The sequence below is a fragment of the Mchenga conophoros genome, linkage group LG22, assembly GCF_057382185.1.
Source record: "Mchenga conophoros isolate Kocher_MC1m ecotype Shallow Benthic linkage group LG22, M_conophoros_male_GT1.1, whole genome shotgun sequence".
Classification (NCBI taxonomy): domain Eukaryota; kingdom Metazoa; phylum Chordata; class Actinopteri; order Cichliformes; family Cichlidae; genus Mchenga; species Mchenga conophoros.
Genome location: NC_140546.1, coordinates 8354033 through 8381783, shown reverse-complemented (window position 1 = coordinate 8381783; position 27751 = coordinate 8354033). Strand labels below are relative to the sequence as shown.

At 40.9% G+C, this 27751-nt stretch overlaps 1 protein-coding gene across 2 annotated transcripts in view; it reads right to left on the bottom strand.

The window, feature by feature from the left end:
• Positions 1–289: 289 nt before the first annotated feature.
• Positions 290–27751, bottom strand: part of pvrl2l (PVR cell adhesion molecule related 2 like) — a 339024-nt gene continuing 311562 nt past the window's right edge. The window contains exons 7-10 of one of the 2 annotated variants that reach the window (XM_085261437.1): positions 11970–12099; positions 7679–7736; positions 3271–3366; positions 290–915 (exon numbers count right to left, since the gene is read on the bottom strand). In XM_085261437.1, the coding sequence (XP_085117563.1) occupies positions 730–915; positions 3271–3366; positions 7679–7736; positions 11970–12099 (470 nt within the window). In that variant the 3' untranslated portion in view covers positions 290–729. Of the gene's footprint in view, positions 916–3270; positions 3367–7678; positions 7737–11969; positions 12103–27751 lie in introns of both variants that reach the window. The other variant, XM_085261436.1, reaches the window with a different exon arrangement.

The window sequence follows — 27751 nt, the reverse complement described above, 5'->3', positions numbered from 1 at the left end:
GTAGTACTCGGCTCCCTGGTGTTTCATCTTGACTTAGAGGGGAACTTACTTTCCACAGATGTGAACTGAAGAGCTCAGGACTGGCAGCCTCACATACAACAAGAATTTTTTGACCGTGTGGTCATCGCACGAGATGTTGCATATTGCGTCTGATAGCAAATCAAACAATTTGCTAACACTACACAGAAGTAGGGCACTGTGTAGTCCAGTTCACGTGCATTACACAAGCTCTTGACCATCTAATTAACTTTTTTAATTATTGTAAATTGTGATTTCACTGGCTCTCTGGTTTTCTAATATCATGGATTACTATGTGCGTGTGTCTGTCACGATGTTTTGTATTGTAGCTCTAGGTTGTCTGAAAGCTAATGGCAAGATGTTCCAGTTGGCTCCAGTTGGCAGAGGTTAAAAAATAAAATTAATTTTAAAAAAAGCTGTTTTTACTTTAACTGACCGAATTCTTTGTCTCAAGTACCATTACGACAGATTAAAAAAAAAACTATTTATATTAAGTGAGAAAATATTTAAACCCATAACACCCACTAAATAAGAAAGGTAAATAAAAATAAATTGAAAACATTCATCATGTGTGGACTAAAACTTTTTAAACATTTGTAAATGTTTACAAGAAAAATGGCGGAAATGTGTGCTTGCCTTTACTTTTCATGCTAAATAACGTGACCTGGAATTTGCCCATATGCCTGTGACGTGGTGTTCCGGTTGCCAAAACTAGACGTACATGGCAGGAGAAACAAAGCTTTCGCCACGAGAAATGTTGGCAGCCGGCACCTCGTGATTAGAAGAATCCAAATCATTGCTATGGTGACCGTCTGCTGCATGATCTTTGCGCTCTTTGTCGTATTTGACTGGAGGGGCTCTGCCGTTCAGGGCTCCGGTGGTCTCATCGTCCAGGTTCTGCAAAGTGGACACATAAACAGGCTTACTATCCCATACTTTATCAGTTACTATTATAATTGTTATAAGGTGATATTATGTAAAGAGTGGATTCAGAAAAGCATTCAGCTTTTGCACGCTTTACTGTATTGTAAATTTTGTTTTTTTACCACAGCTTGCTCTGGGCAGTACTGTACCTACTTTTAAAACATAATTTAAGTCTATAGTGCAGTAAAAATCAATTATAAGGTTTTTTGTCAACTTTAATCCAATAAGCCACATTTTCTTGTTAACATCACCCCAATCTGAAATCCTACAAAGCTTTATCAGAATTCATTCAAAATTTTTGAGCTATCGAGTTTGCAGACAGAAAAGAAAGCAGCCTCCTTAGTGGAGGTAATAATCTGTGACATCAAAGAATTCAGACCCTCGCTGTCATCTAATGCAAACTGCGCTCAGGTGAAATGATGTTTGTTTAAGAGTGTTGCTACATAGCTAAACAACAACTGTTAAAATGGTAAAAGATGAAAAGCTGTCCTGTCAGGTTTTGTCTATGAAGGTTCTCAATCATCCAGGTCATCGAAGTCTAAGGAGCTTGGAAAGAAAAGTGTCTGGACTTCTTTGAGTTGCTTGAAGACGTTTCACCTCTCATCCGAGAAGCTTCTTCAGTTCTAAGGTCAAATGGTGAAGAGTCCCAGATTTAAACCCTGTGGGAGTGTCCCCCCAAGAGGGACAAAGGACCCCCTAATGATCCTCTACCAAAGTCCTTTCAGATTGTTAGCAGGACATCAAGAAAACTTTTTAGAATTATTTCTAATGTGCAATAAAGACAACTTTTTACGTGCAACTTTGCAATCAAACTCAGCATAAAGTGACATCTATTTAAAGGCTGAACTGACCAGATTTACCCCCCAAAACACCATCGTGGACGTCCGGCACTTGGTGGGATCCTGAAGGCTGTAATTAGTGTTTGTTGTAATTAATTTTTGCTGTAATTAATCCTTAAAAACCTGATTGGATTCCACATGCGGTAAATAGAATTGAATGGATATAGTTTAGGTACAATTCTTGAATGTGAAATCGCACAAGTAAAGTTGCAAAAACCAACATGTGAGGAAGTATTCACAGACGAACGTGTTGGTGTAGAGCTGTTACTGTGCTATCAGTGATCCCAAAGTTGCATCCACTGATGTCATTGGCTGTGGCCATGCAAAAAAAATGTACAACGTTTCCCTGCCTCCCATAAAGATGTTAATGGAACTGGCCCCGTCTTTTAAAATAGAAAACACTATGTAACCTTTGGCTCCGCAATTGCTCTGCAGATGCAGGAGAACATGCTGGAAAGCAGTTCATTAGAACAGCTAGACAGAAGCCACTCTGGACTAAAAGGCACATGGCGGCCTCCTCAGAGTTTGCCAAATGGCATTTAATGCACTCTGAAAGCATCTGATGAGGCAAATATTGAACTTTTTGGGCAGAAATAGAGGGTTGAAGAGAGAAGGATGAATGGAGCCAAACACAGAAAAGTCCTTGAAGAAAACATTTTAAAGCGTGCGCTTGTCCTGAGACTGGGGTGATTTTTCACCCCAACAATCACGCCAGTACCTTGTAAGTTTTGCTACACATGTGAATCTCTAACTTTCATTAAGTGGCCCAAATTTAACCCCTCCTGCCCCCAAAACTTTGGAAGGACTGAAGATGTTTAACATCTGCTTTCATTCAGTCTGGAAATGGATCCGCCACGATGAACCGCCTAAATCCATGTGTGCAAGCATCTACAGTTACAGGAAAACTCAAAGCTTCTGCCAAAGGGGCTTCTACACTGAATTAAAAGTATGAGTACTTTACATAAATGCATGTTTTTACTTGATTATTATTATATTAAGCGTAGACTAAAGGGTAAAAGCACAATTTTTATCCATTTAAAATTAAACCTACAGTCCAGTAAAGTGCGCAGAAAGCAAAGAGGTCTCAATACTTTTGGAATTAACTGTATGTGATTGTCAATAATATATGTAAATCAGTTGACCTGAAGACTACAGAATGTCTCTTAAGTAATTATCACAACTCATTTACATACCAGAGGGATTATGGAATAACACAGGAAGTTGTGAAGACTTTCATTTTTACATTTAATTAGAATACCATTTTATGAAGTTCAAGTAATTATTCACAGCTTAATATTAATAACAGTTGATTGATTGGTACAAAGTGAAAACACCATGAGGTCCCCACAACAGTGTGTAGCTGTCCAAACAGATATGGAGCCCCTGTGGCTGAAGTGTGGCTCATGTGTCAGTGAGCAAAACATGCTTTTGTATCTGCGAGCGTGTTTGTGTGCGTGTGTGTGTGCATATTTATGTGTGTTATAGTTACAGTGACAGGCTCTCTCCCTGTGGGCTCGTAGTAAACCTCTCCTGGGCTGAGAGGCGCCGTCTCTGTGGCTGTGGGAGGCTCTGATGGCTTGTTGAGCTGCATGTACAGAAACCACATCAACACACAGGGAAGAGAGCAAAGTGGAAACAGTGCAATAAAATAGGATCTTAGAGTGAGAATATGTAACCTGTGAGAGAATAACACACTCTTACACGTGTGTGTATTTGATGTACACACACGCACAATGATTCATAGTGGTTTCATTTACAAGCATGAAAAGATGTTTTCAGCACACGACCTTTGCCGTTTTGTTACTACGGCCAATAATCAGAATTTTCACAAAAATAAGTTAAAATTGAAAAAAATAATTGGGTTCCACATGTCAGTAATTCAATTGTCGAGAGAGCTTTCGCTTGATTTTAACATAACATTATTTTGAATAATGAAAGGGGCAGGCAAGGAAAATTCAGGAGGCTTAACCTAAAATTTTGGAGCTTACCTTTTTTAAAGGCAATCACTGCAATCAAGCCTTTCTTGTATTTTTTTCTCTCGGTAACTTGTAATGGGGTTACACTTTGAAGTCCAGTTTAACTTTGCTTGACCAAACTTCACGTCTTCCAGTTTTCATGCATGCTTTGTTCTTTGTGCTTTGCCAGTTTCACCGCTTTCCATACATGCTAAATCAACCTAGTGCATCGAAATACTGCTGTTGTCTCAGAAACGGCTGGCTTCAGAGAAACATGCACAATATATCCTTTGATGTTGATTCTTGAGTGACACATACGTCCACATAAGAAGAAAGCATGACTGGTTCAGTTGGTTTTAGCTCACTGTTTGGTTACATTTAGTCACCAAAACTCCTCGTTTTGTTTAGGAAACTATCATAGATTGAGGTTAAAATGTACTAACTGTCCGTAAATAATAGTGTTTTAAGGCACTGTAAACAAGCGTTCACATGTGATGAATTTGAAGTGAGATCGGCTTCAGTTTTGCCACGACTAGTGTATTGTCGTGCATTAACGCCAAAGAACAACTTGCGTACATCTTCAAGACATCAGCAACTTTCAAGCAAGAGCAGTTACACTGCTTTAAAATAGGGACTCATAAAACTTCAGAAAGATTCAGGGTTTCCTTCATGTCCATCCTTTGGTGCTTTAAGAAGTACATTTTGGGACATTAGCTTGTTGGACAATCAATGAACTGTGATTTAGGCAGCCTCAGATGCTTTTTCAACAAATACTCGTCTTTTTTATGATTTCTCTCTGCCTTGCACAGACTGAAGCACCCCTGCGACCGGCACAGCAAAGCAACCTTCTAACATGAGTAAGCCTCTTCCATATTTCATAGGGAGGATTTCCTTTGATCTTTCTTTGAAAATTTTCTTTTGTGGACATGAAGCTGATGCGACTTACCAAAAAGCTAATTTTGTTTTTTTTCTGTCCAAAGAATATTCTCCCAGAAGCAATGTGGCCTGTCAGCATGCATTTGAACAAACAGCTGAGCTTTTTTTATGTTTCTCTTTCAAAAGTGGGGCTTGTTCCATGGAGCCCATTTTCATTCAGAAAGCCATGGGAGGTGTGTCTGCACTGTTGTACCTTTATCCTGGAGGTTATCGTGTATCTGTTTTGAAGTCTCCCTTGGTTCTTTTTACACCAGCTGAACAGTACTTGTAGTCAAGCTGTGGTAGGTTAGGGAGGGTTACCATGATATCATGAACCCGAAACTCAGAGAAGATTATTTGGCTACTACGTCATGGTGTCTTTACCTTACTTTTGTCTTTATTTTTTCATTCTGTTGTTATCTCCTCAGAAACCTCAGCTGACTACTTTATGTTTCATTTGAAAAACTTAGTGACGGATTGTAAAAACATCTGTAATATTAATGTAGGACGAAAGTCTGCCTGAATTATCACCGCAGTCTACTTAGTTATCTCCATGGCTGAGCCATTTCAGATGATTTTTATAGAAAATGCATGCTGCTCTTTTTAGTCGGCTGCATTGTTCTATAACAAACCAAATGCATGTGAATGGAACAAAAGGGCTATTGACTGAAAAACTGAACATCGTCTGAGGTGTAAATGTGTCGGCACGTTGACCGTACTGGGCTTATCCTACTGACTGCTGGCGACCATAACCCTACAGTCATGTGAAAAAGAATTTTCACAGGACTTTGTGCGGCCCTGTGAACAACACCCACATGTTTCTATAGCAATTAAGAGGGTAAATAACAGCTAAGTGAGGTTTTGGCAGCTTGCTGGTCTGGACCATTCAGGTGTGTGTTAACAAAATGCCACAATATTCTCGGGATTGGATGGCCCAGCAGATAAAAATCTGAATGTTAGACAATGCAGTGCTCAAAGTAATTGCAAAACATCTCAGAGCTACATCTTAATCTATTTGATTTTTGACTTTATGTCAGTACAATTAAAAAAGACTGAACAAGTATGGCTTTTTTTCAAAGGGTTGCTAGGAGAAAGCCTCTTCTCTCTATATAGAACACGACAGGATAGCTTAGGTTTGCAAAGTTTATCTAAACAAACCACAAGATTTTTTGAGCAATGTTGTTTGGACAGAAGAGGCTAAGTAGAGATGTTTAGGCATAATGGGTAGTGCCACACAGCGTTTAAGCTCATGCACCTTTTACCAGCTATACCAAGTGTGAAGCACGATGATGAAGGGGTGATGATTTGGGATTGTTTTGCAGCCAGATGAACGTGCAGTGTTTGAATTGACCATGAACTGCTCTGTATGTAAGTATACACAGTATACAGAGTCAAATGTGAGGCCACCTGTCCTATTGCTAATTGCAACCCTACGCAACATGCATTTTTAGTTTCTATTAGATTGTTCTCAGATGTCTTAGCAATCAGGGAACAAATAAAAAACAATCTTTAAAACCAACTCATATCAAAAACTGGATGACTTAGAGGGTTAACAGGCAAGTGTCCTCACCTAATGGCTCAAGTCTACTTGTGTTTCTGCACAACTTAATTTGATGTTTGGAAAGTGATGAAACTTGAGCTGATGAAGGCCAGTTTTTAGGTGCAGCCATGATATCCAGATTATGATTGAAAGACATCCAGTTCAAGACCTCAATAATTTCATTTGCTGGTAATTTGTTATGAATCTAAATGAATGAAAAGGCCAATAAAATTCAATTTCTATTCCTTTCTTTGCTTTTCACGTGGGAAGTTTAGCTCTCTGCTGCCCATGCTAGCTCACATATGATCCTAGCACTATGAAACTTGCTCACAGTTTTTGCATTCAGATGCTTAAAGAGCACTCCACTTTTAAAAGAGATCTAAGATTATTACAGCGATTCAGCTGTTGTTCTAAAGCCTTATCAGTTGTTTTTATTGATTATAATAACGTCAAAGTAACTGCTGTAATCTAGATTGTGATTAGACCACTAAATATTGCACTGACAAGTTTGGCGTATTTTATTTGCAAAAGGAAATGAAGGTCTGTTCAAAAAATGACTGATGCTGTTGAGAACATTTATCACATTTTATAGCAAAATTCTACTAAAATGGAGCTTTCACCACTTTCCTGTTTAATTAGGCATTACAAAACTCCCTGAAGTTTTTTCTTCCAAAGGAAGCTGACTTCTTACGTTCTCTATAAACACCCAGCGGTAGCAGTCTTGTCCCAAGATTTCAATTACAGGACACTGGCGAGCACAGGGTTATCATAATTGATAGGAATGCTGGTTCTAACTATAAAAAGTTAAAAGTTTGAATACATTTATCTTTATTTAACAAGATAACAGATGTGGCTCCCTCAAAATTTGCATTTGCACGATCATACGGCTGGAATATTCAATCATTAGGCATCAAAAGAACACCATCTAAGATATGTAAAAAAACCTCCCACTGATAGCAACTTTGAAAGAAAAATGTTAAAAGAAAAGCCTTGCGACTTGGCCGAGACTTGCCCTCAAAGAGTTATGCATAAATATAGAGCTACAGAGATAATGCTGTCATTTGGTCATGTTCTACAGTCGGCGCTTTGTAGAAAATCCTGTAAATGCCTAATAAACCTCCACTGTTGAACCCTGTGAACCTTCCTTTCAGCCAAGGCATTTATAGCCTTTTAGACATCTTTTATACAATCTAATCAACATAAAATTATAGAGTTTTAGTCACATTACATAACGTGGCTCAAGCGTATCAAAATGTGAGTGATGGAGTAAAGTAACAGACATGGCGAGGAGAGGAGTGCTCTAATGGACCTCTTTACGAAAATCCAAGCTAATTATTTCGGCACACGTAAGCCAACTCGGATCTCCGATCAATAGCCATTAGCCCCATCATGAGTGTCCAAATGGACTGTGTGTGTATTTGTGTGTGTGAGTGGAATATAATTGTGGTGACAATAAGGATTGATCTGAAACCGCGCCGACCACTCACCATTTCTGTTGAGCTGCCTGCCTTCACTGGGGGAGGGGGCTTGTGCTTGGGTGGGCCCCTGATTGGACAAAAGACAAAGTGGTAATGTGGTATTGATCTCTGTTTCGTTAAGACAGATTTCTTTGTATTCAACGGAGAAACAACTTGGGCCACTGAGAGATCACAGAAATATAAAGTCTTGAAATGTCAAACTGCAAAGATGTCACATGCTGTTATCATTTAATCTAGATTCTTTTCTTACAAAATTCAGCACTATGAGGGAAAAAAAACCCCAAACATTTTGAGTTAAAGAAAAACAAGCACTGATGGTTAAGAAATCAACTTTAGAAAGCGTTTTTAAAAATGCGTGCTACCGTAGATGGACTTGGAGAACCCGTCAACACGTAGGATTTGAAAATAAGATCCACAGCTTAATTTAAGAAACCTTTAAAAGCCTCTACGAAACCACAGACACAGTAAAGCCTCTCCTAACAAGTCAAAAATAACAACAATAACCTTATCACCCAGCAGAAATAATGCAGTACCAGCATTCATTCACGTGGAGTTGTGTTTCTGGGCTCCAATATTCACCCTAGTTTCATCCAAGCATCATGCTTAGAGCTGAAAAATGAAGCCAATGCTAAACTGCCAAAAACTGAAGTTTTTGGAGTGGCCACTTGAAGCTGGTTACAAAAGAGCATCTACCACCATAGCCTGTGATGTTAAAATGTCTAATTTTACTACAGAAATAAACATGTGGACCTGTGTGGCTAACAAACAAAAAAAGGTTTTGGTCTCTTTACCTAATTTCCTTTTATAACTTATCTTTTCTTTCTGGCTGTGGCTGCTTTGACTGACAAATGCCAGCAGCTCTCGGGCTTGGGTAATAACATGAGTCATAGTACTCGACCTCTTGACCATGTTTTTGGTGCTTTTTGAGCCTTTTTAATAGCAAATTATGCTATTTGATATGCAGTCCAAAACATTTGTTCTTCAGGTTTGAAGAGTGAAATTATAGCATTACTAAGTAATAACTACAGGTATCCGTGTCTGTACATAGCAACCATAGTACAATCAACCAATATAGATGCTAATCACAGATGGTAGCCTTAGGCCTCCATCACACCAGCCTAGAGGCCAGTTTGTTGGTCACAATAGAAAAACATGTTCCCCAACTGGTTGCAGAGACCTCTGGCTGCTTGGGAAAATGCTTTCTGTGACCAGTTGGTGAGTAATTGTAGAGAAAGAGGTGTGCAGTACTGGACTGAAAATCTTCGTGTGATCACTTTGGCTGTGAGCCGGTTGCTGTGGTCACCAGAGACAACGATTTGTCTGCAAACAACCAAACTACTCACCAAGTGTTAGAGAAACTGTGAAAAATGTGATGCAAAGCCAAAATGGAGACTGCTCACCTTGTTGCTCCTTTTGAAAGCTGCTGCTGACGCAACTTTTATTTTTATTTTTTAGTAACCCGGTCTGTCCGGCAGCTTTGACAAGCAGAACCATGGTCTGAGTGCATCGTTGTACCAAACACATCTGAGGAGAGGAGATCTATGAACTTTATAGGCTTCTCTTGTTCACCTGTTTTTTATTTATTTTTAATTATTTTATATATGTGGAGTGTAAGAATGCAGAGCTGTCAGGCGTAAGAAAAGAGAAGAGAAAAGAGAAAGAATAAGAAAAAAGAGAAAAATAGGGAATAAACATAACAATAAAGGACCAAGTACAAATAAAACATGACAGGTCATCAGTTGCTGCATTCGTAACAAAACACAATCAAGACAAACCAACTGACAGAGAAATAACAACAAAAACAAACAAAGTGTGTGTGCATTTGTCATGAAAGTACTTGATAAAGAGGATTAGACGCCGCAACACGGCCCCTGGGAGCCAGAACCAGACAGAGGAAGGCCCAGGAGACCCGGGCCATCCGCAGCCCACCAAGAGCACTGAAGAGGCTGCACGTCACAATAATAACTGCATGCCCAGCGAAGCAGAAGGAAGACAGATCCCCCATGGCCGCAGGGCAAGAGCTCCAAAGGAGCAATGAGCTCCTTGGGAGCAATGGGCAGCTGACCATCCACCAGACACGAGCCAAGGACCGGGCCCAGAGGCCTTGTGCCCCAGGCTCCTGATAACAGCCCAACACCCCCCAGAGACCCCCACCACAACAAGGCCTGAGCCACCCTGAAACACAACCTCCAAGGAAGCAGGTCAGTGAACACGCCAGATCATCTGACCATGTGCACCGAACCACCAACTACTGACATCCACAAAGAGGCAGTAACGATCAAATGGGAGCAGTAAGAGGAGCAACCCTCCGCCATGTCCCACAGGGGTTAAGGCGCAACAAGTCCCAAACTCAGGCCCAGTCATACACACACATACCTCCGCCCCAACAGATGTGTAAGAAGACGCACTAGCTACCCCCAGAGGTGATATGTGTGGTGAATAGAGCGGACAGATGTGACATGAACATCTGACTGCTGGGCAACAGCGCACATCCACACCTCCTCCCCAAAACTCTTGATTTCTGAGGAGCAGATAAAACTAAGGGGCAGTTAGCCGTGAAGAGGTGAGTGGGGCCCTCTACTCCCTTGCGGCACAGGGAGGAGAGGGCGGGGCGGCGGGGGATTCTCTGGCTGGCTGGAGCAGCATCTAATAACCAACTCGCAAGATAAAACAAAATAAAAACAAAACAACAAACACAAAAACACCAGACATTATGATACAGACTTATAATTTGCACCGATGGTTTTTCGAAATTCTATACGTGAAAAGTGAGCGCGAGAGCCCTCGGTGCGCCTGCTCGCTGCTGAAGTCAAAGTAAACTTTATTGTCATCTCCGCTACATACAGTCCAGTATATAGAGAGACGAGACGATGAGACTCCAGTTACAGCAGTGCAAGTAAACAAACAATAAATATAAGAACAGTAAGAAAATAAATATACACTTTAGGACTGGGGTAAAGGGATCAATAACAATTTAAAATTTATAATTTACAGTTTGATGATTTAAAGTCTCACACACAACCCGTCGAAAGGGGAGGGGGGCGGCTGCTTCCAAGTAGAGCACATTTCATTCATAATGTTGTAAATTATGTATTCATGATTTGAATCCTGGGTTGTGTGAAATCCCAGAAATACACCCTAGACAAAGTGAATCTGTGAACTAAGGTGTAGGTCTGTTAGGTTATGTTGTGGTGATCCTCGGGTTGGGGAATGGGTGTTCATACTGGAGTGCAAAATTAAAACCAATGGAAGATGGACAAGAAAAGTTCAAAGCCATCAGGTCCTCAGTTTAGAAAAAAGGGAAAAGAAGAGGAGGAGAAACGAGCAAAAGATACAGGAAGGAAATTATGTGCGTTACAGTTGCTCCAAGAAGAAATGGTAAAAATAGTAACAGTAACAGACTAAACTCCAAACAATACATTATGTTACAGATTTTAATATTAATTAGTCATTGTCAGTTGTTGATTTGTCCTGTTCTCATTGTATGACGAATTATGATGGCTGTTTGGTAGCCGTTTGCATACTATGCATACTCTCTCTCTCTTCATATGTGTGTGTGTGTGTTTCTCTGGTGAATTTTGACAACAGTTTTATGTTAATGTACAATCCATAATATGATTTGTGTGTGTGTGTGTGTGTGTGTGTGTGTGTGTGTGTGTGTGGGGGGGGGGGGCGCCAGAGGGAGTGTTAGCCCGGAGCGCCAAACAGGCTAGGACCGCCACTGGACAGAGGTTCTTTTCCTATCCTTAATCAGAATTATTAATCACTCAGTAGATGTTTACTCTGACCCTGACTCTGCAAGCATTATTTATGGTTAATCATTTATGCTTAGTAATCACCATAAATTCCATCTTTTTTGTTGCATCAGTTTACTGGAAGTAGCTGCACGGCATCAGCAAGGCGTCTCCAACGAAATCTAATTAACCCCTGACTCAGCAAACAGGCGGTAAACAATAGCTGCATGTTTGTTAATTTACTGGAGGCCTCTACAAGAAGCCTCAGATTGGAAAACCCCTCCTTCAAACTGGAGTTTAATAAATCTCCATTTACAGCTGAAGCCCAGGAGGGGAACTGCAGGAGCTGAAATGGGAGCTCAGAGCAGAACATTTTGGGAATAAAATCTCCCAGCAGCCTCATGCTATAAACTTCAGGTCAGGATTTATCACAGAGCTTCCTCTGGTGGGTTCCCTCATGACATGTAACAAGTCTTAATGAGCCTTAGTCCTCGAGGGGGGATTAGTTTTGCTCAGGAGGTTAAATAAACGATTAAGTAGATACAGGATTGCTAATGAAGACTTACTCTGCGTCCTCCTGCCGGTTGCGGATGAAGAAGATGGTGCCGATGATGACTATGCAGATGAAGATGAGAGCACCGAGGATCGCTCCTATTACGGCACCTGTTGATGGACCTTGGATGAGTTGCCGTTCCTCTTCTTGCAGGGGACACAGAGAAGAGACGCGAATGAAAAACAGAGAGAAAAGAGGGAGAAGATTATCAGCAGTTCATTTAAATTTCATGGGGCTGCTACTGGCACTTTAATGTTGCTCACTTGCAAAAATTTGTTCTTTTATGTGTTTTTTCCTTTTTTTGCAGAAGCAAGAAGATAGAATGAAAGAAGATAATTTGTAGCTGTGAGAAACATAAAACTGAAACTGAGGAAAACATGTTAAACAAACAGCAAACACGCAGACGCAAAAATGGCACGTGAGTAAAATGAGCCATCACAAGAAGCTGTACACGACTAAGAAAATCAAAGCCAACTTTCTATTCGGTGTCAGCAATGTATGCACCAATAAAAGATGACACGGAAACACAGATACAAAGAAGGAGAGACATAAAGAATTCATAGAAATTCTAGTAAATGAAAGCACTTCTAAGGTCTCTGTTATACGCCAACACTCATGAATGCTGTAAATCTTCAGCTGAGCCTCATGCTGACCTCGACATTTCCCTTCAATTAAGAGCCTGTTTATGATTTCCAGAGGGCAGTGAGGCATCTGAATTGACTGTAAAAGCCTCTCATTACCGTTCGCTCTTATTTAAAAGAAAAAAAAAAACGAGAGAGAGGGAGAAGAACAGGCTGACAGCAGCTGCAAACGGCACACAATATCCAGCATGGATCGTTCTGCTCAACTGCTGACTATCACAGGGAGTTTGGCAGAAACAACAAAAGGGAGGGTTGAGCTGTTTTTCACAGGTTTTTGTTCTCCCCTTATGAAGACCTATTTCATCAGTAACACTGAAGTAAACACACACTACTGCATTTGATAAGGGGATGATAAAAGGATAATAGCCCACACAATTTCCACTCGTTTAGCATTATGTTTAGCTGATGTTTGAGTGTTTATCTAAAAAAATATATAAATAAAAAAAACAAACTTTGTTGCTGCTGCAGCAAGAAAAAACGGCGCTGTAAATACAGCACACAGAACTGCTTGACTCTTCTCTTTAATCGTAGCTTTTGAGACTGAAAACATATTTGCAACAATCACACAAATGTGTTTCCTGGGTTTAAAGCCATTAGCCTCGAGTACATTGATGCAAATGATAAGGCAAAAACAACATCAATACGACACTTTTCAATGAAAAAACAAAAAATGGAACACAATAATAGATATTTTTTGATCATTCATTAAGGTGATTATTCTATTAAAATGGCTGTAGAGGTTTCAGAGGCATGAAATAATTGTAAAAATAAAAAGGTAAAGATAAACTATATTATTGCTAATTATATAAGCAAACCCCTTAATTGTAAGTTGTTCATATGATCAACCAGTGTTTGATTTTACCCATGAATAAAATAAGGATCCATTTGCTCTTCCTGGCCAGCAGGTGGCACTCTGTTCCAACCTTATAGATATATAGATAAATAGATAGATATGGCAAGTATTTTATATTAATTGGATAAATCCAGGCCTGTGTGTGTGTTTGTGTGTGTCTTCACAGTTACCATGTCTGCCATATTGGTCACAGACAGAAGAGGTAGCAAGTCTAAGTTATGCATGATCACATACACAGTCTGAGGGAAAAGGCGAGGAATAGAATGAGAAGGGGAAAGAGGGGTAAACATGAAGAAGAAATAAAGCTAGATGGGAGATGTGGGAAGGAATGAGGAAAATGAGGGGAGGCAGATGGAGGGAGGGGGAGGAGAGGGTAACAGCAGCCTTTCCTCATTGCTCGAACTGTAAAACCACACAAACATAAATGCAACTTCCTCTTTTCTCTTTGCATGCTCGTTTGATGTGTTCCACGGTGTTATCAGAGTTTACACTGCGGATGTTTGCCATTGATTTTTTTTTTGTGGTCAATAACAGACTGCCTTTCAATAAACAATGAGTCACGGTGGCGCACAACAGAAGCTGCGTGGAAAATATGGAAGTGGTGGGTGGGGGAATGGGCTTATTTTATTTTTTTTCCCACCCGGGAGAGGCACAGAAACCTGATTGGTCAGAGATGGAGGATGTGAAACAGAGTACAGCCCTGGAGGGAAGGGAAGATGGATGGAAGAGGAAAGCAGTTTGTTTCTAGCAGGGCAGATGCAAAACTGGTCTTAATAATCTCTCAGGAAATCCACTTCTGAACAGGCAAAAAGCATCAGGCAATATCCTCGTCAAACCCACCTGTTGTTCTGACTGCAGGCGGAGCAGAGATGTTGAATTGCACATTGCAACAGTAAACTTGTGTCTATCCACCTGCCTTTATGTGCAACTTCAATAGAGGCAGATAAACTGAATGCAATTTCTTCTAGTTTCTTTGAGCAGCTGAATATTCAACAAAGTTTTCACGTTTAACTCTTGAAAATGTCACTGACGAGGGCAATATTCTATTTTTAGATAAATAGGGTAATAACAGGACCAATCGCTAACCGTTCTTTTCATTTTTGACAGCCGTCCATCTTTACATGGCCACAAGAGAGGCCCTGAAGTAAAGGGTCCCAAAAATAAAAGGTCAGGAAATGCCAGGCAGTATGTGTGGACACAAGAGAGAAATTAATTTACATAAGTATGGAAAGAGATAGAAAACCAGAGCTCTTATCAATTTGCAAGCCATGACTATGAGAGCACAGGGTCAGAATATAAAGAGCAGAGCAAACTATGACAGCTCAATTATGGATGTTTGATTTTGCATTCTGCGTTTGGGATTTTATCTGGTTGTTTGGTTAGATTTAAAGCAACTAGAATATTAAATTGGCTCATGCCAGCTGGTTTTAAAAAATATATAGTCGTCTGGAAAACTTGGAAGCGAGCTATTTGCCAGCTTGGTGCTATTAAAAAGGTCGGGTTTTGCAGGATAGTGCTTTACTTTCACGTTAAACTGCCTTGCTGAGTTTTTTTTTTGCATGTTTGTCACAGTTACATATTCCAGATTTTAACCTTAGAGAAAGAGCAACCTGAGAACATACATAATGCAGTTTTCAAATGATGATTCCATCCATCCATCCATCTTCTTCCTCCAGCTTGTCTGGGGGAACACCAAGGTGTTCCCAGGCCAGCCGAGAGATATAATTTCTCCAGCATGTCCTGTGTCTGCCTTGAGGCCTCTTCCTTCGTATTAAGGGGAAAAAGCTATTCAAATCTACCCCTGTTGGCAGCACGAACAAGCTCTTGGGATAACTTTCAATAAGTCTTTGACATTGTTGGAATTTTAACTCTTTTTTTTTTTTGCAGAACTGATTTAATTAAGGCAGACTGGAAGGTTTTTGAGCGTGAACAGTGTGTTCAAGGCCTTGCCAAAGCATTTCAATCAGATTTTATTTTGGACATTTGACTTGGTCAAAACCAAACCTCCAAAACTTTCATTTGGTTTTTGCTTTTTAGCTTTCAGAGTTGGACCTGCTGCTGTATTTCGGATCATTGCTTTGCTGCATATCCGAAATGTGATTTAGCTTTAGGGCATGAACTGATGTTCAGACCATCACGCTAACACTTGTTGACTGTTGCTGTGTTAGTTTTGTGCCAAATGTAACAAGACTCAAACCTTCCAAAGTTAAACTTTTGTCTTATCAGTCCAAAGAATATTTTCCCAAAAGTATCGGGGATCATCAAGATGACGAGTCTTTGTGTTTTTTTTGGTCAGCAGTTGTTTTCTCCTTGGAACGCTCCTATGGATGCAATTTTTGTCCAGCCTCTTATGTTATTATAGTTCTTATTGTTGTATCACGATCTCTGACCATAACTGAAACAAGTGAGGCCTGCGGTTCCTTCGATGTTGTTCTTAGTTCTTTTGTTTCCCCCTGTATGAGTTGTCATTGCGCTCTGTGAATCATTTTGGTAGGCCAGCCACTCCAGCTTCTCCATTTTCCATTTTCTAGCTGCAGTCCCCAAACCTTAGAAATACCCTATATATAACCCTTTCCAAAATCTTTCACTTCTACATCCAAGACAGGTCACCAGTCTATCAAAGGGTTATCACAGAGAGGCAGACAACCTTCTCACAGTCACATTTATTGCCAATTTAGGATCACCAGTGTACCTAATAGCATTACTTTGGACTGTAGGAGGAAGCTCTGGGAGTGCCTGGAGAGAACCAATGCAGGCAGAGGGAAAATCCACAAACTCAACAAGGAGAGCCAACAGCCGGCCAGTGGATTCAAACCCAGGACCTTCTTGCCTCATTCCCACTGTGTTGCAGTGGTTCCTGGACATCATAGGGAATGCTTTTTCTCAAAATTTGCACCATATATGGATGGAAACATGCCTTAACATAACAATATACATTTATTTCCAGCTCCTAGTTCAAGCCGAAAGTTCAACATAAACAGAAAAAAACAGAACCAAAAAGTTTTAAAATCACTTATTTATGACCCGCAGGGCCAAGTCCATTTGATTCTGTTTATTTACTTCAACTTTTTAAATCCCCACATGGATGTTTCACCTGTGGTGAGTCAACACAAATTCTGCTCTATTTCTTTGGTTCAAACAAACCGTAGAAAACCTCTCCTTTCACGTTCACTCACCTCATCCATTACATTCAATGTTTATCTAACAGAGCGGCCGATTTCCTCATCAGCGCTGCTATTGGAGTTGTAGAATATTTATCTGAATTATCAAACATTTATACTCTTAAATCAATAGCCTAGGCTTCGCACTGTAGGAACACTTTTTAAATGTAAAAAACGAGTGGGTGAGAATTCACTGGTGTGCACAAGCGCACCACAGCAGACCTTCACTCCTTTAGCTCCGTCTATTTCTGTCCGTTTTTCACTCCATCGCCTGGCAGCTGAGCACCCCAAATCTGCAGATATAATGCTATTATCTAAGTGACACTCAAGTGGTGAGAAATTGCTACTGTATCACATGGAGTTTAAATGAAACTGAAATAACAATCCCTGTGTAAAGTGCTCCATTTCTCTCCCATGCGAAAGGCTCCAGTGTGTGGGCTGTATTAGCCAACAGAGAAACACATTGCGCCCAAGGCCCGCTCTTAACTCTCTCTGATACACAACATGAATAAAAAAAAATAAAAATTTAACAAAAAAAACAGCACACAGCAAAACAAGTGCTCAACTAAAAGTCTGCTTATAATGTTCAGGAATTCCAGGTCAGCATCAACAGTCGATAACATCAGCGATGGCATTATGTTTAAACCATGTGCTTTGGTTAATCAGCAGTCCTGAGGGATTTATGACAGCTGTGGTACCTCAAAGGCTTACCCTTTACTGTTATGTTAACGTATATACAGCATAGTAACTGTAACCTTTTTGAGCCTCAACTGTAGCATTTTGGCTTTTGCAGTCTTGATTTCTTGACACCAGACATTACACATCTGACTGACAGCCCAAGGACACTGCCAGCTGATGCACTGGGGACGTGTCAGTCACAAGGAAGCCCCCCCCATGAAGCATACCCTCCTTCATCTTCTTCATCATGCTGCATGGGAGTCTGAATGGGACCCTGAGCTAGAAAATTAGCATCACTTTGTATATTCAAAAAGTCTTTAGATTATTATTGATGTAACTGATCAAGCGAGCAGTAGTAGTTGCTGGCAGGTTTAAGAAAGAAAGCGGGTTTAACACACGTTAGCATCGGCGTCACTTGTCTCAATAAAAGGCTATATGCCTTTTCTTATATACAGTCCATGGGCTCTGCAGACTTTGTTGACTGTGAGCGAAAGACAGCGTTCAAAATGTGTGTGAAGCAACACACACCAGCAGTAAAGCCAATTTTTTTGTAATTTCAAGTCAAACAATGTCTGTCTTGCAGAAGTCGCACAGATTCACAGTCCTGTAGAAAATGGGGAGTTGTAACAATAACCAGTGAAATGATGTTATACTCAGAACTGAAGGCTGGTGCTGCTGTTCACTCATCCATAAAAGGCCATTTCAAGAAGTGAACGCTAAACTCACAGTTGATTGAATAGCTGCCTCACACTTTTTAAAGCTGTGTTAACCAAATGTTTTGAGAAAAATTGCTCAAGACCTCCGAGAACTTTAAAAGAAACAGGTTTTTCTACAAACTGCCGCGGCTGCATGTCTGAAATGTAACATGACGCGATGCAGCGTGACAGGATATGAACGACTGTTACAGATTCAGCAGCTGAAGTTTGTTGCACAGCTTTGTTTTTGCACACCAGCACGAAACAATTCGCGCACTTCCTTTCATTCTGCCTGCCTCTCTCCCCGAACGCCACGCTCACGTACAGTTAGTCAATTTATAAATAGCGGCTTCAGTGTCGGAGGAAAGGTGGAAAGCAGGAGGGGAGTCGAGAAAAGAATACGAAGATCTGAGAGTCGGCGGGAACAAAAGAGGAGCGACGGGAGAGGAAAACAGAGGAAGGAACAGAAGGAAGGAAGGAAAACAGAGAGCAGAATGAAAGTGGGGCGGGGATGGAGGAGAGAAAACTCAGCAGTGCTGGAGTTCAAGCAGGAGGGCGATGGAGAGATGTGTAGCAGTGAAACGATGGAGGGAAGAGGAGGGGTAAAGGGTGATAGGAGTGTTAGCGGCCTCTGGAAAAGAGGAGGTTTTAAAGGTCTAAACACTCCCGAGGGAGGCCGTGAGTGACACTGGAAAAACAACTGCCGCTCATAGTTCCTCTCCCCTTTCACCTCCTCTCTGTATCTTCTCATTCTTTCCGATGCCATGTTTTAACGACTTTTTCTCTTTTAACACTTATCGTCCTTCAGTCCTTCATCAGATTACTGCACTGTGCTTCTTTATGCCTCCAATTAAGCCACACTCACTCACTTTGTTTCCTTCTGTTTCACAGCCTCCCCGTCGCTTTATATCTCAGTCTGTTGCTCACTTGCTCTCTGCTGGAGTGCCAACATGAAGAAATGCCTGTGTTTCTTTATCCTTCCTTTAGAAAAACACCTATTTTTCCCAAGGCTCCCCACTCCCACCATCACCAACAACAACTCTGACTCACAAAAAGCGACATTAGTGCGCCCTCTTGTATTTACCAGCTCTGAAAAGACAAACTGACTCACAGTCACACACACACGCATGCACACACGGACAGGATAAACATAAATCTATAAATATGGCATGCTGCATACGGCCACCAAGCACTAAAAAGACTTCTAAAATTATAAGTGCAGAGAAATTACTGCAATCAGCAAGCAATTATGATGAATAAAAACGAAATGATTATAATCTTAGAACCTAAAAATGTCTTTCCTTTTTGCTAGGCACTTCAGAAAAGAGGTCCAAGAGATGGTGAGTGAGGGAGAGAGAGAGCGGGGAAGAGAAAGGAAAAGGTGAGTGGGAGAGAAAGAAGCAGAACGAGAGAAAGAGCTCTGCGAAGATCTGCATAATTAAATGGTGTGTTGCACATTAAAGCGGATTTTATGTATAACTGCAGCTGTTTTACATTGAGAAACCTCTCCTCTGGCACACCTCCCCCTGCAGCGAGTGTAGTATCAGAGGTTAAACATGCAATTATTGTTGACTTCAAATCCACAGACACAGCCAATTGATTAGAAAAGGCAAACAGTATTTTCATGTTTTGGGAGTAGTCTGTCTATATATGCAACTGAATACAGGTGGATTCATTCGTTGTTGCTCCAAAACACACTATGTGCTTAAAATAAAGGTGACACAGCCTGCCAATTATGAATTACTCTATCAACGTTTCTGGTACTTGTAAATTAAAATCACTTCACTACTCTAATGTTAGCGTTAGATGATTATTTGGTATGTTAACGTTTCATTTTGATTACCCTGATGCTAAATTGATGTCACGGTGGTTAGCAAGAAGGTCCTGAGTTCAAGTCCAGGGTCTTTCTGTGTGGAATTTGCATCTTCTCCCCGTGTTTGCGTGGGTTCTCCGGCTTCGTCCAACAGTCCAAAGACATGCACTGAGTGGGGTTAGGTTAACTGGAAACACTAACACTAAACTAAAACCATAGGTGTGAATGCGGGAGTAAATGTGAGTGCGAATGGTTGTCTTTGTTAGCCTGTCCAGGGTGTACCCTGCCTCTCGTCCTAAGACAGCCGGGATAGGCTCCAGCCCCCCCCGCGACCCTGAAAAGGATAAGCAGAAGCGAATGGATGGATGATGGTAAATCAAGCAAAGTTTTCTACCTGTGTTTGTACAAAAGATCCTACCTAATTTTAACCCACTTAGATAATAAATTAAATATATGGTTTCATTTTTTTTTAAGTAATAGAAGAAATGGATTTCAGTTGAAATTAGACTAAAACAAATAAAGAGCAAATAAAACACACTGGTAAGCCAGCAGCCTTGGCAGTGAAAGTAAACAAATCTTTCCATATTCATATTAATTTAATTTGATATCAATATCAAAAGGAGCTGCTGGAAATGAACAAGAGCGTCACATGTGGTTCTGGAGCAGCAGGTTCAAGACCCTCGGCCTGCATATATAGTCCTCCACATAGCCACCGTGGTGTCATCCCATCTGTCCAGAGGTAAAGTTTTAGCCACTGAGTACAGTCGCCTCCTACTGGCGACTGTCCTCAGAATACATAGGCTGATTGTTCAAACTGTAAAGTTACCACTTTTCTTCCTTTTATGTCACCAGATTTTCTAAGCTAAATGAGCACCATTTTCATCACTCTTTTGATTTAAGCTGAGTGTTTGCTGGAGATTTGGAGTGAATATTAGAAATACTAACGCAGGAGTTTTTCAAATCATTACATTTTTTTTATTGAGCAAAAATGTGTTTTTTGGTTGAATTATTCAAAGAACTGGAGCTTTATCATGGTAATGATGTGAACAAGCGTGTGCTTTATTTGAAGATATTTGCACTAATTACTTGAGGATTTCTATGAGACAAACCAGCCTAAAAAGAAGTGCTGCTGCTCAGGCTACAGTGGGGCTGCTTTCTTCTGCTCCTAAGATTCTGTAATTCAAATTCAGGTGCCTGTTTTATCTCTGATATGTTGAAAACAAATGCATACAGTTCTGAAAGGCTGATAGTTGCACTGATAATGTTTCAGGGTCCTTTTTTGTTGGAGTTCTCCCTGAGGAGGAAACCAGGAAAAAGCTAGAGGTTGAGAGATTGTATTGAGTGCAGCTGTGGTACGAGAGAGTTTTATAGCTGAAATTGTTTTAATGATGTAAAACATCAATTTTAAATGTCAGGTTTTTGGAATCAGCCTTTCCCAAAGCTAGCAAAGCTCCAATACAGACAAACTCTTCTTGGCTGCTTGAAGATATTTGTGTGTGCGAGGTGGCTGCACTGTAATTGCTGGAGAAAACAAAAGAAAATGAGGACAACGGAAGGATGAGGATCAGAAATTATTTGCCAATTGAGGACACATCAGATGATGACTTGGCTGATAAGAACAAGTGGGACAACGGAAGAATCATAAATAATTTCAAGGCAGCTCCATCACTGTGCACTCAGTGTAATTAGCCTTCTGAGACTAGATGAGAGCCGTCCAACCCACGGCTTCTCTCTTACAGTACGGCAGCTTCGGCAGCCTGCAGAGAAACAAAGCACACACGCAGAAACACACATGCGCACCTACACGTGTCTCTAATAGGGAAGCAGATCTGATGGGATCTTTAAAATCCCATTGCATATTGAAGCTCATACAAACGCACTATAGCACGCAGACAAGCGCAAGCGCAGCATGACCTTTTTGAATAAATCTGCCTATCAGTGCTCTGTGTTTGTGAGACAGATATCTTTGGATATGCAACACTTCACAACCTTATCTGAAGCCAGAGATCCCCTTTCATTTTCTGACAGCTCTGTGTGTGAGCTTTTTCTGTCCTTTCTCCCCATATGTCTCCCCGCACTTAACAGATTAAAGAACACACACATATGCACACACGCACACCCAGACATGTTCGACGCATTCTGTTGCTTGCAACCCCAAATAACATCGAGGGTAGAGGAGAGCGGGGGTAGCGTGTGGTGGGGGGTAGGGGGAGCGAAATGGCATTGCTCTCCAAATGATCCAGAGCAAATGAGTTTATCTCAGAGACAGACAGCCCCAAACCATTCAGGATCAAACTAGGTCACACTCAGAGAGAGAGGGAGAAATCGGCTGGAGGAAGAAAGGGGAGAAAACGCAAATGAAGAGAGAGAAACAGATGTGAAGTAGGAGAGAAAAGGAGTGAAACGTTTACTGACTTGCCTCCTTGGTACCTCTGCCTCTTCTCCTTTCTTTGTGTAAACACACTGAAGCTGACATTTCAAGTTGTCCCCTCTCTTAAAAGAGATGTCACCTACCTAGTCAAATTACATCAAACCACTTGGAGGAGGGGGTGGGGGGGAGGCGTGCAAAGGAAGGTGCATCAAAGGAGATTTTTCAGAGGGACCAAGAACTGAGGACATGCTCAGTATGGAGTGGAAAATCGGCTGTTTAAACCAACAACAGAGTGAATTGTTTCTTTGTGGAGGCACTTCAGAGGTGCAGTGGAATTGGGCCACAGTAGGGTGAACAGTACGCTATCAGAACTTTGTTATTCCCAGTACAAGTACAACAAAGTCAGAAAGCGTTTCATGTGATGCAACTTACAACACTCTATCGTGGGTAAGGCCTGGGGCACAAATGAGTCGGAGGGTCCCTTCATCCTCACTGCATACAGTAAAATACACAGGGCAGGGGCCCCAGAGAGCTACCAGTCAGCTGGCCTGGGTTGGTCCCTATAGCTGTGTTTCAGATTTGGGATAGCTAGCATTCAGATGAAGGTCGGGTTCAGTGATATTTAAGTGTATTCTGTTTACTCTTACATTGTAACAAGTATGCATTACTTTTATTAAGCTATTGCATTTCAATTACTTAGTTATTTAGTAACTTTTGTTAACTAGTTTTGGAATGGAAACCCTGATCAAATGGACTTTGCTGAAAAGACGGGACATTATCTGTATATTTTTATGTATATTTAAAATACAACAAAAAAGCAGAATCAGAATCAGAATGGGGTTTATTGCCAAATGTTGAGCAGGTTTACAACATTAGGAAATTGCTGCGGTGCTTCAGTGCAAACATAGTGTCATAAATAGCACTTAAATAGACATGGAAAAAAATAAAAGTAGGGATAAGAATTAAAAGTGCTACGTGGAAAGATATGTGCATGAGTGCAGGTGGTGATCAGTGCCAAACATGGAATGATGCAGTGACACAGCGTAGGGTCATGTGTTAGTGGCGGGTACAGTCATATGGTTATTGTTCATGTGTCCAACAGCAGAGGGGAAGAAACTGTTCTTATGGCGAGAGGTTCTGGTGCGAATGGACCGGAGCCTCCTGCCTGAGGGGAGCAGGTCAAACAGACTGTGTCCAGGGTGAGAAGGGTCAGCTGAGATCCGAGCTGCACGCCGCAATGTCCTGGAGGTGTACAGGTCCTGCAAAGATGGGAGTCTGCAGCCAATCACCTTCTCAGCAGAGCGCACAACACGCTGCAGTCTCTGTTTGTCCCTGATAGTGGCTCCAGCGTACCACACGGTGATGGAGGAGGTGAGGATGGACTCGATGATTGCAGTGTAGAACTGCATCATCGTCCGTGTTGGCAGGTTGAATTTCTTCAGCTGCCTCAGGAAGTACATCCTCTGCTGGGCTTTCTTGATGACGGAGGTGATGGTGGGCTCCCACTTCAGGTCCTGGATGATGGTGGTACCCAGGAAGCGGAATGAGTCCACAGAAGAGCATACGCTGCAAGCTGTGACGAATGTTCACACAAAGGCAGGTAACACTGTGGAGATTTTTTTACCATCGGAAGCAGTGCCAGCATTTAAAGTGTGAGACTTTACACGTTCTCCCATACTGCACTTTTTACAAAGAAGAAGAAGATGAAGATACACAGTGATATCATGAATGCAACAATCCACTTTATTTTAAAAGACACGACGCCATTAAGCAAAGTGTCAGATTAAAGTAACTGACCCTCGTTACCAGCTCACATACGGTGTAATGACAGGATTTGAGGTCAAGTCACACCATATATGAGTGTCACTGTCCACTTCATTGAGACATGACTGTGATTAGAGGCAGTTTTTGAGATTATATATAAACAGTATAAAATTAAAAACAATTATAATAATTTTCTATAGTACTTTTAGCATATTCTTCTTGTCTTCTGACAGAGAATAAATATTGTTTAATATATTATATTATTATACTTGAGACAAGTAATGATATGGTATAATATCATGATATATATTGACATCAACAAATATGAAAAATTATATTACAAGGGAAGAGCTGGATGGATGGATACTGTGAGAATTGTTTATCCTATATTGCGCAGCCTTAGCTGCAAAACATGAGTGATGAGGCCAGCTGAAGTGAACGATGACGGTGCAGCTCTGAAAATACAAGCTTTTTAGTTTGGTGGCCACTCAGTGAATATTTAACTAGTTATTATTAAGGTTGTTGCTGGTTATGTGGTGGAGGAGATAACAAAATGACTGAACCCAAGCAATTTGGGCCCAACGAACTTTAGCCAGTCACTTGTAATTGAGTGATTATTAATGTATCAATAGATAAATAATAAAAAATCTGAGGCTGCTTTTATGTATTTATTATTTATGTATTAATTCCCTGCATGCATTTTAGTGTATTATTACAAAGAACTTGATTAATAATGGCTAAAAAGCCATGTATTTGAATAAAGAGGGTTCAATGACTGATCTTGTAAGATTATGTATTCTGTCCAATGCACTGTAATATTTTTTTAATGTTTTTTTCATGATCCTGTGTTTTAAGCAGGTTGGGAGTGAGAGTGTTAAACACTGAAAGAGCACCAGCAGGTTCTGTTCATAATACCAAATCTTATCTAAGCAAGTTTTAATAGATTTTTAGGAGAGAGTTGGGAAATATTGATAGAAGCAAGAGCACAAAGGCAAAAAAGTACAAAGCTTCATGCCATTAAAGAAATGAGAATTAGGGCTGATTTTCAATCTTGGCTGTTGAAAAGATGCATTGCTATTAATATCAGCCGACTCGCACAGGTATTGAACGATTCATCCATACGAGAGGGTTTAAATGTGTTAAAGGCTTATTATCTTCACTGCTGGATTAAATCTGTGTGTATTTCTACAAATTGTGCCCACTTTTTCTTCATTGCAACGCACAATATTACCCCCTTTGGTACTTATGGTGCCCCAGGCTGACAGAGGCGATCGCTGAATTTTCCGTACCAACTTTTTTACTATTTTACCCTCGTGTGTCCCAAGGATGTTTGTCTTTGTTTGCTTTGAGAGCTCAGACATGGTCCGAAGCTTTTTCCATTTTGTGTGTCCAAAGCCCATTTTAGAGAATGTGTGTAAATAATTGGTATTAACTAGGCAATAAAAAAAGTCAGACACATTTGAACCATGTATTGTTTAATCACCTGTTTTTGTTTTCCTTTCCAGAAGCACTTTTTAAACTTTCCCAACTTGCTGCAGAGGTCTTAGTTTTGTGTCAAACACCTTATTTCTACTTATGTAAACCAAACAAACTCTTGGTACAAGAAATGATCAGTTCTTTCTGATCATGTGTGTTATGAAAATGTGCTTTTTTCCCCCTGAGAAAAGTCCCTAACACTTGAAAAACAAACAGGTCTACACACGTTCTTTCATATATTTAGAATCTGAACTTCTTCACGAACCATTCGTAGTTTGAAGTTGCTGTCAAAGCTAACCTGCTCAGTTTGGTTCAGTCCAGATGAACAGGTTGCTTTTGTTCCATTTTAGCGCTTGCAGTGAAAGCTGTCAATAAAACATGGCACGGCTCCAAATAACTGGGCCAACGTTTGTGAAGAGCTGGGTCATGGTCTTACACCAAGATAGCTCTGGCATGGCGATTTGTAGCATGAAAACAAAGCGCACAAACCATGGGATTTTGTGTGATGCGGGATAGATTGAAGTAAAAATGTCAACACTTGATGTCAACGTGAGGCGGTGTGTTTGGGAATTTGTGTGTAGCTGTCCTCTCAGACGAAAGGCCAACTACTAAATCAATAAAAAGCCACTCTGAATAATCAACTTTATTCAAAGATAAAGCACTTCTATCCTCACAGGAGTTGTCTCTTCCAGGATGACAGCCCCCTGGTTCATAGAGCAGGAAGGGTAATGAGCATTATAATAATGGGAATCATATGCTTTGACTTTCACAGTCACCTATGGGAGGTAGCAGACTGATGTGTTAGACAGAGCGCTTCACCATCATCATCTAAACACCTAATTAAGTCACATCATTTAAAGAATGGTGTAACAACCCTCTAGCAGACTTCTGAAGTCTTGGAAAATCAATGGACTGAAGCTGTTCTGGCAGCATGTGCTGGTTCAATATCTTACCAAGTCACTTTATGTTGATTTTGCCTTTAATTTATTCCCCTTGTGTATGCATCAATTTAAAACCTTTTTATCATCCCTCCTGCCAGCTGAATGTAAAGTTATCACTGACAATTAAAAATACAGGTATGCACAAACTTTGTTAGTAGTTGTAGCACGCATTTTTTTATGCCCTGAAACAAACAAACGCAAAGCAAGTGTGCGTGAGCCATAAAGCACTAATGTGGCATAAAGGAAACTGTTTAAAATGACAAGATTACTTCAAATTATTTTAACTACTGTAATCTCAGGGACCCAGACCATTTTTCATTCTGCGCGCTAAGCTGATAATTAAGAGATCATAGCAGTGTTACACTATAGCTGACATTTGGCTGCCATGCCAACTGCGCACTCATCCACTCGTTTTCAGCTTTTTACCCTGGCAGGAGTGAGAAGGAACTCCAGGAGTGAATTTGGCACTTAATACCAGCTGCCTGAGCAGTACAGTTTAGAGGTTAAGCTAGTGGGGTAATACCTGCTCAAAAATGGAAGAATGCAAAAGTGGGTTGTAATATTTGAAGGACTTGGGGTGCGTTCAATTTCAGCCTTGGCAGAAACTTGAAATGACCTCAAGTGTGGAAGAGAGACCAGTTATATCAAGCACTCCCTGGGTTATTTCAAGCTTTTTGAATATATTCAAGTGCTATTTTGCCCAGGTCTAGAGCCAAGGGAGCACTTTTAATATTCAGCCTACTTTCTGTTCACTCACTCCTGCAGACACACACACACACACACACACACACACACCACATGTCACTTCAAGCCACTTCAAACACACTTCACGCTACAACTTCAAGTCCCACAGGCCCAAATTGGGGTCATTTCTCCTGACAGCCAATCATGACACCCCCAAGTATGAAGATGTGACTGTGTGTGTGTGTGTGTGTGCTCAAGCTTGTTTGTGCGTGCTTGACCTCCTGTTACTTAGACTCATGTTTATTTACGCTTGTGTGTGTGCGTGTGTGTGTGTGTGTGTGTGTGTGTGTGTGTGTGTGTGTGTGTGTGTGTGTGTGTGTGTGTGTGTGAGGAAGAGAAAGTGAGATCCAATCAGTGAGATCCAATCACTGAGATCCAATTACTGACAATCAATCATCCATCATTCAAACAAATTTGGACACCTGAGTGGCCCCATAACGTCATGGCAACAGCAGCTGTCTGTTACCAGGTAACTGTAGCTAACCAGTGAGCTTGGGGTTTACGCTGAAACAGAGGCACTGTGGGAGAAGCACAGGTCAAGAGAGGTGCGTATGCAGCCACACATCAAAGGGTGGAAAGGTCAAACGTGTCGACAGGTGGCGTGTGACGATCTGAAAATTCAAACGTGCGCCGTGGAAGCACACAAACACACATTTCG